General features: G+C 40.6%; 1 protein-coding gene across 6 annotated transcripts in view; it reads left to right on the top strand.

Annotated features, from left to right (window-relative positions):
* Smarca2 (SWI/SNF related, matrix associated, actin dependent regulator of chromatin, subfamily a, member 2) overlaps positions 1-12,823 on the top strand; it is a 187,048-nt gene that overhangs the window by 44,756 nt on the left and 129,469 nt on the right. For all 6 annotated transcript variants that reach the window (XM_045145734.1, XM_045145738.1, XM_045145746.1 and 3 more), the window contains 3 exons: positions 1,026-1,199; positions 2,947-3,120; positions 5,636-5,806. In XM_045145734.1, coding sequence (XP_045001669.1) covers positions 1,026-1,199; positions 2,947-3,120; positions 5,636-5,806 — 519 coding nt within the window. The remainder of the gene's footprint in view (positions 1-1,025; positions 1,200-2,946; positions 3,121-5,635; positions 5,807-12,823) is intronic.

Genomic DNA, 12,823 nt, shown 5'->3' with positions numbered 1-12,823 from the left:
TTGAGTTCACACTTGGTTTAGGGTTGTCGTATCATAGAAGGGCATCTGGTGGCTAGGTGCTACTTAGCCTTAGGTTTGTAGGAGTAGATTTCCGATTAAATACAAAAGGGGGAAAAAAAAAACTCAAAAGAAAAATTCTTCAAGTTCCATTTTCTTCTTTCTTAGATATAACTTTGCAATATGGAAGAATGAAGTAGTTGACACAATTTTGTTAAATGCAAGTCTGAACATAGGTTCAAATTGGTTTCACTATGCTAGACTCTTGCTTATTTCTGATATTGAAATTTCTGTTGTCTGTAAACTTTCCCAGTTATAGTAACTACCTTTGATACAGATTTCATATTCAATTAAATAATTATAGTCATGAATCTTTCCAAATCCCAATTGCTTACCATCACATAGTATGTAATATGAATAAAATGTTCTGTGTTAATCTAAAATCAGTCTATGATGACAGTCTATAAAATTTATATACTAAGGGATATCATTATTGAAGTCAGAGGAAACCAAAACCAGTATTTGCTACCATTTACTTGAGGTTGTGAATTCCCACTTTTTGAGCATATGCTGCTTCCTGCAGCATACATGGAAAGTAACCTACTCTTTTCACAGATCATCATTAAAGCTAATCCTTAAAGACAAGAGAATGTTACTGTGACAGCTAAAAGGAAGAGCAAATTTAAAAGCTTGCTTATGAACTAATTAATGTCATTAGGATAACTAAGTAGAATGAATTACTTTATTTAAAAGCCAGGACAACATCTTCATTTTCATTCCTTTTTACTGTTGTAGTACTATAATTGTTTTTTTTTTTTCTTACCTAAATTATTTGGGAAGAAATCTTATATGATCCTTAAAATTGCCATGTACATTTGACATGACTTCAGTCCTATCAGGCCAATTGTGATTTGAAAGAAAATTTCCATAGATGCCCCGTTGTATTCCATTAAGTGGAAACACAAGAAGGTCAGGGCTCAGAAACTGCCTTCTGTTGGAAGGTTGTCTAACAGCTTTCCTCTCGGCAGCTGAGACAGGAGGTGGTGGCCTGCATGCGCAGGGACACCACCCTGGAGACGGCCCTCAACTCCAAAGCATATAAAAGGAGCAAGCGCCAGACCCTGCGTGAAGCCCGCATGACAGAGAAGCTGGAGAAGCAGCAGAAGATAGAGCAAGAGAGGAAGCGCCGGCAGAAACACCAGGTCCTTACCCCCGGCTTTGCATGCCCTCACCTGGCCACAGGTGTCCTGTGGGGTCATCGGGTGGGGTCAGAATGACGGGACACAGGTCCAGTGTGTTTGTTAAGTGGTGACACCACAGAACAGAAAGGTTGCTTGGAGTTGATGTAGTCCTGTCACATCATTTAAGAGACAGGAAACTAGTGAAGGCATTTAAATGGGTGACCTTCCCAGTGTCAATGTCAAATGAGGCTTAGACCCCAACTTCCTTGAACGCTAGCCAAGTATTATCAGTTGAGGTTGTTATATCAAAATACCAGAGAATGTGTGGTTGAACAACAACAGGAATTTATTTTTTATAGAAATGGAGCTGGAAGGCCAAAGCCAGCATACTGGTCATTTTTTGGATAACAGGTGGCCATCTGCTGGTGTCCTCCATATGGCACCAAGAGAATAAAAATGCTTTCTGGGATCCTTTTATAAGGACATGATCCCCTTCATAAAAGTTTCACTTCTTACAACTTTACAGTGGTAGTTAGGATATTACCATAATCATGGAGGGGGCTACCTTTAGTCCACTACCAGGTGTTATTTATATCTGTAATTTAATGGAAAGCTACTACCTGAGGGAGCATGAGTGGGTTTCTTAGAGCAAAATCCTGGGGAGAGGTAACATGAAAAAAAGTTATCTTGATAACAAATATAAAGCAAGTAGCCTGGCCTCTTTGAAAGGTCCATTTGGAGGTTTCATAGAAGCAGATATTTCAAAGCATTTCTATCTAGCTATTGGGAATTTTTTTGTTTTGTTTTGTTTTTTTGAGGTAGGGTCTTGCTGTAGTCCAGGCTGACCTGGAATTAACTATGTAGTCTCAGGGTGGCCTTGAACTCATGGTGATCCTCCTACCTCTGCCTCCCAAATGCTGGGATTAAAGGCATGCACCACCATGCCTAGCTTTATTGGGAAATATTTTGATGGAGGAATTGATTTTGTATAATTACTTGTCTTCCGATGCTTAATTTAGTACCATAGTATCCTTTTGGAAAAAAAAATACTGAATTATAGTATAAGTATGCATTTACCCACCTTTATGAATAAAATGAATGCACAGTTATGGATGGCAGTTTTAGCTTTGTATAAACTTACTTTGCATCACGATTCTAGAGCATTAACTTTAGAGCAGGAGAAACATCCTTTTCATTGGTAATGCCCTAGTCCTTCAGGTTTATTTTCGGGTGCTAGAAAAATGGGCATTAGGGCTGGAGACATGGCGTGGTGGTTAAGGTGCTTGCCTGCAAACAGAAGTCTAAGGACCCAGGTTCTATTCTGCAGTATCCATGTAAGCCAGATACACCAGGTAGTGCATGCAACCTGGAGTTGGTTTGCAGTGGCTAGAAACCCCCCCTCTCTATCTCTCTCACTCATAAATAAGTAAATAAGTCTAAGAGAAATGAACTTTAAATCTTGCTGTTGACATCTTGAAGGTCTGTCTCAGCTTTTGGTCATTCTATTTTCAGAAGTCCCCATCCTTGACGTAGAGGTAGGTCACCTCTTTTCCCTAGGTTTATAACAATGCAGATGAGAAGTGGCCCTCTGTCCCACTAGCCATACAGCCCGTACTTTAGTTACAGAGCTATTCGAGGGTTCCATCTCCAAGTGGATTCTAGTATTTATGTTGTGGTCATGTAGTCCTCTTGGAGTCTGCTGATGCCTCCTAGGATACGAGGAAGTTGATCTGAAAATAGCTGTTTCTCCCTCCTGTGAATCTCTTAGGAGTACCTGAATAGTATTTTGCAACATGCAAAAGATTTTAAGGAATACCATCGGTCTGTGGCTGGGAAGATCCAGAAGCTTTCCAAAGCAGTGGCAACGTGGCACGCCAACACTGAGAGGGAGCAGAAGAAGGAGACTGAGCGGATCGAGAAGGAGAGAATGCGGAGACTGATGGTAAGGGCCCTCTGGGGACTGGGAGGAGGCTCAGCTTGCACCCTTCATCACCGAGGATGGGACCAGAGGCAGTGAGAGAAGAAGAAACAGAAAGTTGCCTGTCAAGCATCTTGACAAGTTTCTGTGAACAAAACTTGGGGACATAGTGAGAGTCCTTTTTCTACACAGTGCATCCACAAAGCAGGGGTCACACCTGAGTAGTGTAGTATTTTTGTATCCTTGGTACCCTTGACATCCACAGTAAATACCTTCTCAAGTAAAGTCAGGTGCTATATAACTTTTTTAGGAATTGCTAACCAAGTATGAAAAGATAGTGAATGAAATTCTTTTAAAAATCTGACCTCTTTGTGGGTGTGGTGGTGCACGCCTTTAATCCCAGCACTTGGGAAGCCGAGGTAGGAGGATCGCTGTGAGTTCAAGGCCTCCTTGAAAATACAGAGTGAATTCCAGGTCAGCCTGGGCTAGATTGAGACCCTACCTTGACAAACCAAAACATATACATATATGACCTCTTTGAATTTTTCTTGAATGAATAACTTATTCATTCTTATATTTGAATCTAAGATCTGTTTCTCTCTTTCCCCGTCCTTCTCTCCTTCTGAAGCCTCTTGGTGTTTATCCTTTTACTAATGGCAGAAAATATTCTCTAACAGTATAAAAAGTGATTTTTAAGTTAATTTGAAGTGTTGCTCTTTTTTTGTGGCAGCTCTGTTATTTTTAAAGGCCATTTGTGGATCATTTCATTTGCACTGTTAGCTTTTAATGGACATGTAGACACTGAACCGATAGGTTATATCAGTGGCCTGAGGATTTGGTTTTATTGACCATCATTTCTGGAATTGGACAAAAATACAATGAAATTAAGAAAAGTAAACCATCAATAGAAGTGACAAGGAGACCGGAAGTCTGTCTGGGACACAATTCCTGTGTGGGTATACATAAAGTCTCAGCACATATATAGGTCTCTGGAAACGAATGATACTTCCTTGCTGATATTTCAGTTTGCATCTTATTTTATTTTCATTTATTTTTTTTTTGGGGGGGGGATTCCAGATAGTAAACACCTGTTTTAAAATGCTGTGGTTTGAAGTAGTCCAAAATCTTAACTTTCCTTCCATTTCTCTTCCTAGGAGGGAGAGGATGGTCCAAAAATTTCTCCCTAGCCCATGAGACTATTGTATAGTAATTGGAGCAGCCAGCAGTCAAATTTGTTTGATTCAACTGAAGTGAAACTGTATTAGAACTTCAGTAACAGATTGGTTTGACACTAGTGATTAGGCATTTGCAAATCATTAATTTTTGCAATTAAATGATGGAATATACAGATAATAGTGAAACTGGAGTTTTTTATCACTCTTTCTTCAAGCGAGACCAACCATAACCAAAAGCAATTAGAGTTATAATAGCATTTGAGGTTCTTACTCATTCACACGGCAGACAGCTGTTAGACTGAGTGATGTCACTGCTGTCACTTGGGCAAATGCTAGAGTGTCACCCTAGTCTGAAGAGCCAGAGTGTCTCTGGAATGCAGTTGCCTCTTAGCTTGTGATACATGCCCCTTTTGTGCAGGTATCACATACGAAAAATACTTTGAGGTGCTGTTTATTGGGATGTATAACAATGCTTTATTTTATTTTATTTTATTTTATCTTCTTGAGGTAGGGTCTAGCTCTAGAGCACTATGTAGTCTCAGGCTGTCCTTGAACTCAAAGTGATCCTCCTACCCCTGCCTCCCGAGTACTGGGATTACAGGCATGCACCACCAAACATGGCTTAAAAATGACTTATTTTATCTGGCTGGTTAGTTCAGTTGGTTAGAGTGTGGTGCTAATGACTTATTTTGAAATGCCTCAGGGTACATCAGAATTTTATTTCATTCCATTATTTCTTAGTGAATGACAGAGATGGGGATTGCTATACCTGTTTTTATCCCTCAATTGTAGTATACTTTGCATACAGAGGGAAAAAGAGAATGAGCATGCCAGGATCTCTCACCACTGCAAATGAACTCCAGATGATTGTGCTACTTTGTGCATCTGGCTTGCATGGGGAATTGAACCCTGTTTATCATGCTTTGCAAGCAGGTGCCTTTCACCATTGAGCCATCTCTCCAGCCCCACAAGTTAATTTCCTTTGTTTGATTTCAGTTATGGGACCATGGTAGTCTCCTCTTTTCTTTATATTCCAACATTTCTAAACTGTGAAATTAAACTTCACATGGTGGCTCATCAAATCCTACATTAACTTTGTGCAGCTAAAGATGGCAGAAGAGCCACGATCTGATGCAGAGTGCTGATTGCACCACACACACAGTGGGCTCCGAGCAGCACCAGCGCTGTGAGGCCCACAGTCCTGTGCTTGCTCAGCCCTGGACTCCGGAGGATGGCTCGTTCAGCTTGGCTCATCCTGTTGGCCCCACTTACCATGAAGTTCAGCTTGTGGATGGCAGAGAGGAGTATGCATTGGAGCTGTGGATAAACGTGTACTGTGCTCTCATCATTCTCTTTCTTAACAGGCTGAAGATGAGGAGGGCTATAGGAAACTGATTGATCAAAAGAAAGATAGGCGCTTAGCTTACCTGTTGCAACAGACTGATGAGTATGTGGCCAACCTGACCAACCTGGTTTGGGAGCACAAGCAGGCCCAAGCCGCCAAAGAGAAGAAGAAGAGGCGGAGAAGGAAGAAGGTGAGGCCCCTGGGACCCTGGGACCCTGGGATGGTGGGTGAAGCCTGGGCAGAGTCTGCTTTAAGACAAGTATTCCAACACCCCCCCCCCCCCCCAGGACTTCTTCTACTAAGGGAAGCTTTACATGACCAACTTGGAATAGTTGCAATGATTAGTATGGTGTAAAATAGATAATGTATTGGAGATGAGGGTATAATAAGATTACTGGAATGAAGTAATGCAGTCTGCGGTCCTACTGTTTAGTACAGTGTAATATGTTAAAATTGAGAATACACAGCCAATAGAAAGAAGCAAAGACACAAATAAGGATTTGCTTAAGTTTACTCCTGGAGATAGCTGAGTTAAAAACCCAGAGTGACTCTCTCTCAAGTAAATAAATAATTAAAAATACATTTTTTTTAAATATTTTTTTCTTCATTTTTTATTTATTTATTTGAGAGTGACAGACACAGAGAGAAAGACAGATAGAGGGAGAGAGAGAGAATAGGCGTGCCAGGGCTTCCAGCCACTGTAAACGAACTCCAGACGCATGCGCCCCCTTGTGCATCTGGCTAACGTGGGACCTGGGGAACCGAGCCTCGAACCGGGGTCCTTAGGCTTCACAGGCAAGCGCTTAACCGCTACGCCATCTCTCCAGCCCAAAAATACATTTTTTAAAAAGGGCTGGAGAGATGGCTTAGCAGTTAAGGCATTTGCCTGAAAAGCTGCAGGATCCTAGTTCAACTCTCCAGGACCCATGTAAGCCAGATGCACGAGGGGGCACATGCATCTGGAGTTTGTTTGCAGTGACTAGAGCCCTGATGTGCCCATTCTTTCTCTCTCAAATGTGTGTGTGTGTGTATGTGTGTGTGTGTATTTAAAATAAAGAACCCCGAGTGAAAATTAAGAAGGCAATATAGTGTACTGAAGAAACAAACCAAAGAAAGATGTGTAAATTTACTTTGGGATGCTTTTTTGGTGCAAATGATGATGACAGTAATTTTCAGTGGACTCTCCTGTCCTGGTGTCACAGTAAAGCAAGTATGTAGATACAGGTTTTAGACTGTGATAGGGACAGAAAAATAGCTGTCCATAAAATCTAGCCTCATTATCATGGGAAACAAAGGATAAATGAGGTGTCATTGCTCGCAGATATCCCATATCTCCACTGTGGAGTGCCTTGTACAGTGTGGTTCTAAGATGCAGGCCCTTCTGTATGTTGGAGTGCCCAGTCATCTAGTTCTCAGCTGATGGTCAGCACCCCCACACCAGTGGGTTCCGCATCCCTAGGTTCTACTAACCCAGAGTCAAGACTATTTGGAAAAATAGTCAGTCTTGACAGTACACAGATTTTTTTGGTGTTGTTTCGACACCAAAGCTATTGAGCGTGATAATGTTGCATTTTCAGAGTACCTAAATTACAAGTAATCAAGACATGATATTAAAACTTGCAGGAGGGTGTGTGTCAGATAAAGTGGAGACAAATGCCATTCTATACAAGGAAGTTATGATGCGGAGTTATGTACCACAAGATTTCTGGAAGCAATCCCCTGTAGATACTGAAGAATGACTATTTTGTATTCATGATGAATTCTGCTTAGGCCAGGCACAAACATCAGTAGAAAGTCTTCCTAAGAATTATGAAATTTGAGGATTGGTAGTGTTCAATCAAGTATTCTTGACACTGAATAACTGAACAAACTGTTCTTCTAAAAAAATTAATTTCATGGCTCTTGAATTCTCATACCTGTTTCATAATTAAGGAGGAAGGACAAATGATTGAGTATAAGATAGTTTACCTTATTGCAGAGATGAACAAGGGATGACTCAGGATTTACACATTTTATTGGCGAAGAATACCCCCTTTTTTTTTTGTCATTGTAGTATTATAGACTTTACCAAATTCCAGTTCCTAATTTATGACTTAGAAAGGTCATTGCAGAGCTGCATAGGCAAACAGACACACATCAACAGCAGCTTTAGTTTCCCCTCGCCTAGGAGTATGCTTTGTAGAGCTTGTCAGTGTAAGTGCTGTACTTCATAGTTGATATTTCTTTGTTATTAAAAGGGAATGGCCCTGATTTGAACTTTTATCTAGTTTATAATTAATAGATGCCTGCCATGGGATTAGATAATCGTTTCAACCCAGGCAAAGGAAGACAGATATTTGTTGACAGTGATGCCTATATTTTTTTGTGTTCATCTGTGCAGAGTAGGGATCAGTCAAGTTTTTTTCTCATGGTGCTGCCTACACCATCAGATCTTTATTCTTTCCATCTGATACTTTCCTTTGCTTAGGGAGTGTGCTAGAGAGAAAAGAAATGATGCAGACAGATGTTAATTCAGCATGCATTCAAACATATAACTTTAAACTGTGCTGAACAATGAGAAGGAAGCCTATAGATAAAATTGGAAGTGAAGCCTGATTTCTGGAAAAGAAAATTATAGATGCCAAATCAGTGGCCAGCAGCCCTGTGCAGAACGCAGAGCTTCTCCCTTTGATGGCCTCATGTGGTCAATGTAAAGCATGTTTATTACCAGTCTCCTGTCTCCTCCCCTGCATCCTCTTAGGATGGCTGCCTCTTGAGCACTGTGCCTTAGCAGAACTAGGAAGAGGTGGGGGCTCTATTTCCTACCTAGACTATCTTGCCAGGAGAAGTCATGGTATAATTTTCTTCTTGTTGCAGGGACAAAATACCCAACTAAAAGAAGCTGATGGGAGGAATGGGTTTAATTTTGGTCTGGAGGGAATCTTCATGATGGTGAGGGAAATGGCATAAGCGGAGACTGGACATCCCTTCTGCCACAGCAGTTGGAAAGCAGCAGCAAGAGAGTGAGTTGAGCTGTGGCAAGGGAGAGCTGGCTATAATACCCCTAACCTTGCTCTCAACGAAACACTTCTCCAGCAAGTCTCCATCTGCCAAATTGCCACCATCCGGGACAAGGCATTCAGAACATTTGAGTTTATGGGGGACAACTGATTAAAACCACCATGAGTAGGATGAAGAAGGAGGTAGGGAGGGGAGGAGGGGAGCCATGTACAGTCAGGGAAGCGAGTAAAGAAAAATTGGAAAGAACAAAAGGAAGAGGCTTTTTTCTAGCCCTTCCTTGGTCAGGTATCTTTCAGGGACTTTAAGACTTAGCTCCTAGTGAACTGTCCAATTTCAGATGCACCTTTATTGCAGTGCAAATGAAAGGGATGCTTTCAAAAGCTGATTTCTTGACACATTGGATTATATGTCAATTCTTTCCCCCTCCATCAGCATGAATGATGAGAGCCACTCGTTCCAGTTTCTTCATGGTAGAAGGAAACACTTGTGCTAGTAAGCTTCAGAACTCTGGGTTCATCATTTCCCCATGCTATTAAATAGTATGCTGTCCCATCCACATTCTTAAAAATGAAACAAGATATCAGTGAACTTTAGTTTTGAGAAAACCTACATTTCTCCATGAGGTAATAGCCCTGAGCTGGTTGCAGCCATTCAAGGACAACAAAGATACAGACTTCAACTATACAGAACCGAACCATTGAAAATGAGCTTGGCTGACCTTGGAACTTAATTGAAAAAGGAATACTTTTTACTTTAAGTGTTGAACTATTGTATAGGGTTTCTTTTTTTTTTTTAATTTCTAATCACCAGCATAACAGAGAAGGCATTTGTCTTTCTTGGAGAATTTGTTGTTTACTGTTACTCATGAATAATAGGACTGGCTTCCTGTAACCTGGCATGGCCTTGCTTAATTTACTTTTCTGTGCCAGCCATATTTGTAGCTCACTTTGAATCTTTTCATTCTTGGCCTGTTCCTTCATTATTGGCCTTGAAATAGAAGAAGAAAACAGTAACTTTTTGTATCTTCTTACGGGTCAGTGGTGGAATAATTTTTAAGTATTGTGGTATAGTGAATTATGTGAAGCCAGTCTCTCCAGCACTTCAGGGAGATTTGCTGTTAGGAGCATTTAGCATGACTTTTAGGGTTCCATTACCTGGCTGGGTTGTTCTCTAACATCCACAGGTGGCTATGAGGTTAAAAAAAAAAAAAAAAAAAAAAAAAGAATAGGGCTAGATAAAACCATTGACATAAAACAGCATTGAACATAGTGACAGGAAATTGGACCACTGTACACATCATGTTTGCATGCATTCTTTATATATAACTGCCTAAGAAAACATGCATAATAATGTGCTATTAGTCTCTTGCAGAATATTTTTTAAGAGATGTTTTATTTGGTGATCTGTCTCTTGGTCTGTATAAAGGACTGAAACATTGATCTACCCCAGACCCATAGAGAGGCTTACATGGGAAGTTTATTTAAACCATTTAGAATACTTCCTGTCACACAATAAATTTTCAGTATGTGATGTGAAAGTGGAAACATTATTGTTGAAATGTGTTTGTTTATTTATTTATTTACTTGCTAGAGAGAAAGAGGCAGACAAAGAGAGTGTGGGCACGCCAGGGCCTCCTGCTACTGTAAATGAACTCCAGATGCATGTGCCACTTTGTGCATTTGGCTTAATGTGTATACTGGGTAATTGAACCCAGACTGGCAGGCTTTTCAAACAAGTGCCTTTTACCACTGAGCCAACTCTCCAGTCCCCCAGCCGCATTAAAAAAATAATAGAGTCCCTTTTTACTTTGCTTGCATATTTTTTGTGATGTTGAATAAATGTCTTCCCTTTTAAAAAAATATTTTATTGTTATTTATTTGAGATAGAAAGAGATATAGAAACAGGCAGGTAGAGAGAGACAGAGAGAATGGGCACACCAAGGCCTCCAGCCACTGCAAACAAATGCCAGACACGTGTGCCCCCCACTTGTTCATCTGGCTTACATGGGTCCTGGGGAGTTGAACCTGGGTCCCTTGGCTTTGCAGGCAAATGCTTTAACTGCTAAACCATCTCTCCAGCCCTGTCCTTCCCTTTTTGAGATGGAGTCCCATGTAGCCCGGGATGTCCTGAAACTTGCTATTTAGCCAAAGATGGCTTTCACCGAACCTGACTCATTATACATTCTAATTGAGGATCAAGTGGATATAAGCCACATGCTGTCTTTTGAGACAGTGATAGATTTCCTATTGGGCATGCAGAAAAAAAATAAGGATCTATCATTTTTGGTAGACTTTTCACCAGTAAGTCTCCTCAACTCCTACAGAGAAACATTTTAATTTTCTAATTTAAATAGCCTCTAATTTAAAGTTGCTCCTGGTTATGATATGATATTTCTTAGTGCATTCAGGCACTTTTTTTTTCCTTAAGCTGTGGTTAAGAGCTCATGCCAGTGGCACCCCCCCCGCCAACACACACATACTTCTGCCAGAATCAAATATACAGTTCTCCCTTCCATGTCTTCCAGTGGCATGTACCAGCAGATCTATGCTCTTATTTGTTTGTGGCATTTCTTCAGAACATGTGATCTTAACAGGCAGAGACTCCATGGGTCACACTGTGTCAGCTATCTCTTTCATCATCATGCTTGATTTTATTATTATTTTTTTACATTTTTAAAATCTTTTTTTTTTTTCTTGTGTGCTTGTTTGTGGTCTGTGTGGATGTTAGAGGACTACCTCAGCGCTGGTCTTTGCATTCTACCTTCTTTTTTTTTCTAGGTAGGATCTCATTCTAGCCCAGGCTGGCCTGGAATTCACTGGGTTGTTTCAGGCGGGCCTCGAACTCATAGCAATCCTACTACCTCAGCTGGGTTCAAAGGCATGCTCCACCATTCCCGGCTACCTGTTTTTTTTTTTTTTTTGTTTTATTAATTTGATGCTGCTTACTCTAGCTTACTTGGCCTGTGAGCTTAAGGATTCTCTGGTCTTAACCTTCCATGTTGCGTTAGGAGCACTGCGATTCCAGATATGTGCCACCGTGTCCACCGTTACACGGCTTCCAGGGATCACATGCCGGGTCCTCATGCTTGTATAGCAGGGGCTTTATTCTTTGAGCCTTCTCCCCATCCCCTTAAATGTTTTATTCATTCTGTCTCCCACTACTCCCCACTCTAGATCACAATTATAAATAATGCTAGGACTCTTAGACATTGAAAGGGGAACTTCCTGGCATGGTGCATAACTCAATATAGTGATCAGAAATGTAAGATTTTTTTTTTTTTTTTTTTGAGGCAAGCCCAACAGACTGGCCTTTTTTATGAGAGAATGCAAATGAAAGAAAGACAAATAGAATTTGTGCACCCGGGACTCCAGGCACTGCAATCAAACTCCAGAAGCATGTGCCACCTTGTGCACGTGTGTGACCTTGTGCACATGTGTGTCTGGTTTATGTGGGATCTAAGGAGTCAAATATGGGTCCTTAAGCTTTGCAGGCAAGCACCTTAAGTGCTAAGCCATCTCTCCAGCCCCAGAAATGTAATTTTTTAACCTTTTCAGATTAAAAGAGCAAATCCTCTTGACCCAATTTTTAGTGAAATACACAATGTTATTGAAATATTTATTTTAAATTCAAGTTACTGTCTGATTCTCTTCAGTTCTCTTATCTTTTACATTTTCCCTAAAGACTGTAGTGGCTTTCCCTTGCAAGATTTTTGATAAGAAACAAAGTTTCTTAGGAAGTTCTGCATGCTTGAGCGTGATGGCTGGGGTAAGAGCAGGTGAGCACAATGCCACAGCGACTGGACTGATTTGATTAGTTCAGAGTCAAAATTGGCGAAACCAGTTTGGACCAAAGTCCTGTTTAACTGGATTGACCAGTTACCTGAGTCAAATGTTCCAATTGGTTCTCTCTGTAAGACACAACCTAAGCAATGTTAAAATGCCTGTTAATGTAATATACCTGGGCCCTTGTTTTTTATTACCTGTGTTCCTATCTTAGCCCTCAGAGGTCTCCTTAAATGATAGTAACAAATAAAAACTTGTTTCTGAAAACTTAGTTTCTAACATTGCAGAATGACTCCTTAAGATACCCACACATTTTGAATGTTCAACATCTTATAACAATACCTGTTGGGGGATAAAATACATTTTCTTTATAAAATAGGTTATAAAATACTAGACGCAGAGCTGTTTCTTTACACAATGAGGCT

This window comes from Jaculus jaculus, chromosome 1 (assembly GCF_020740685.1).
Source record: "Jaculus jaculus isolate mJacJac1 chromosome 1, mJacJac1.mat.Y.cur, whole genome shotgun sequence".
Lineage (NCBI taxonomy): Eukaryota > Metazoa > Chordata > Mammalia > Rodentia > Dipodidae > Jaculus > Jaculus jaculus.
The sequence above is the reverse complement of the archived record's forward strand: the minus strand, read 5'-3'. Positions and strand labels throughout refer to the sequence as shown.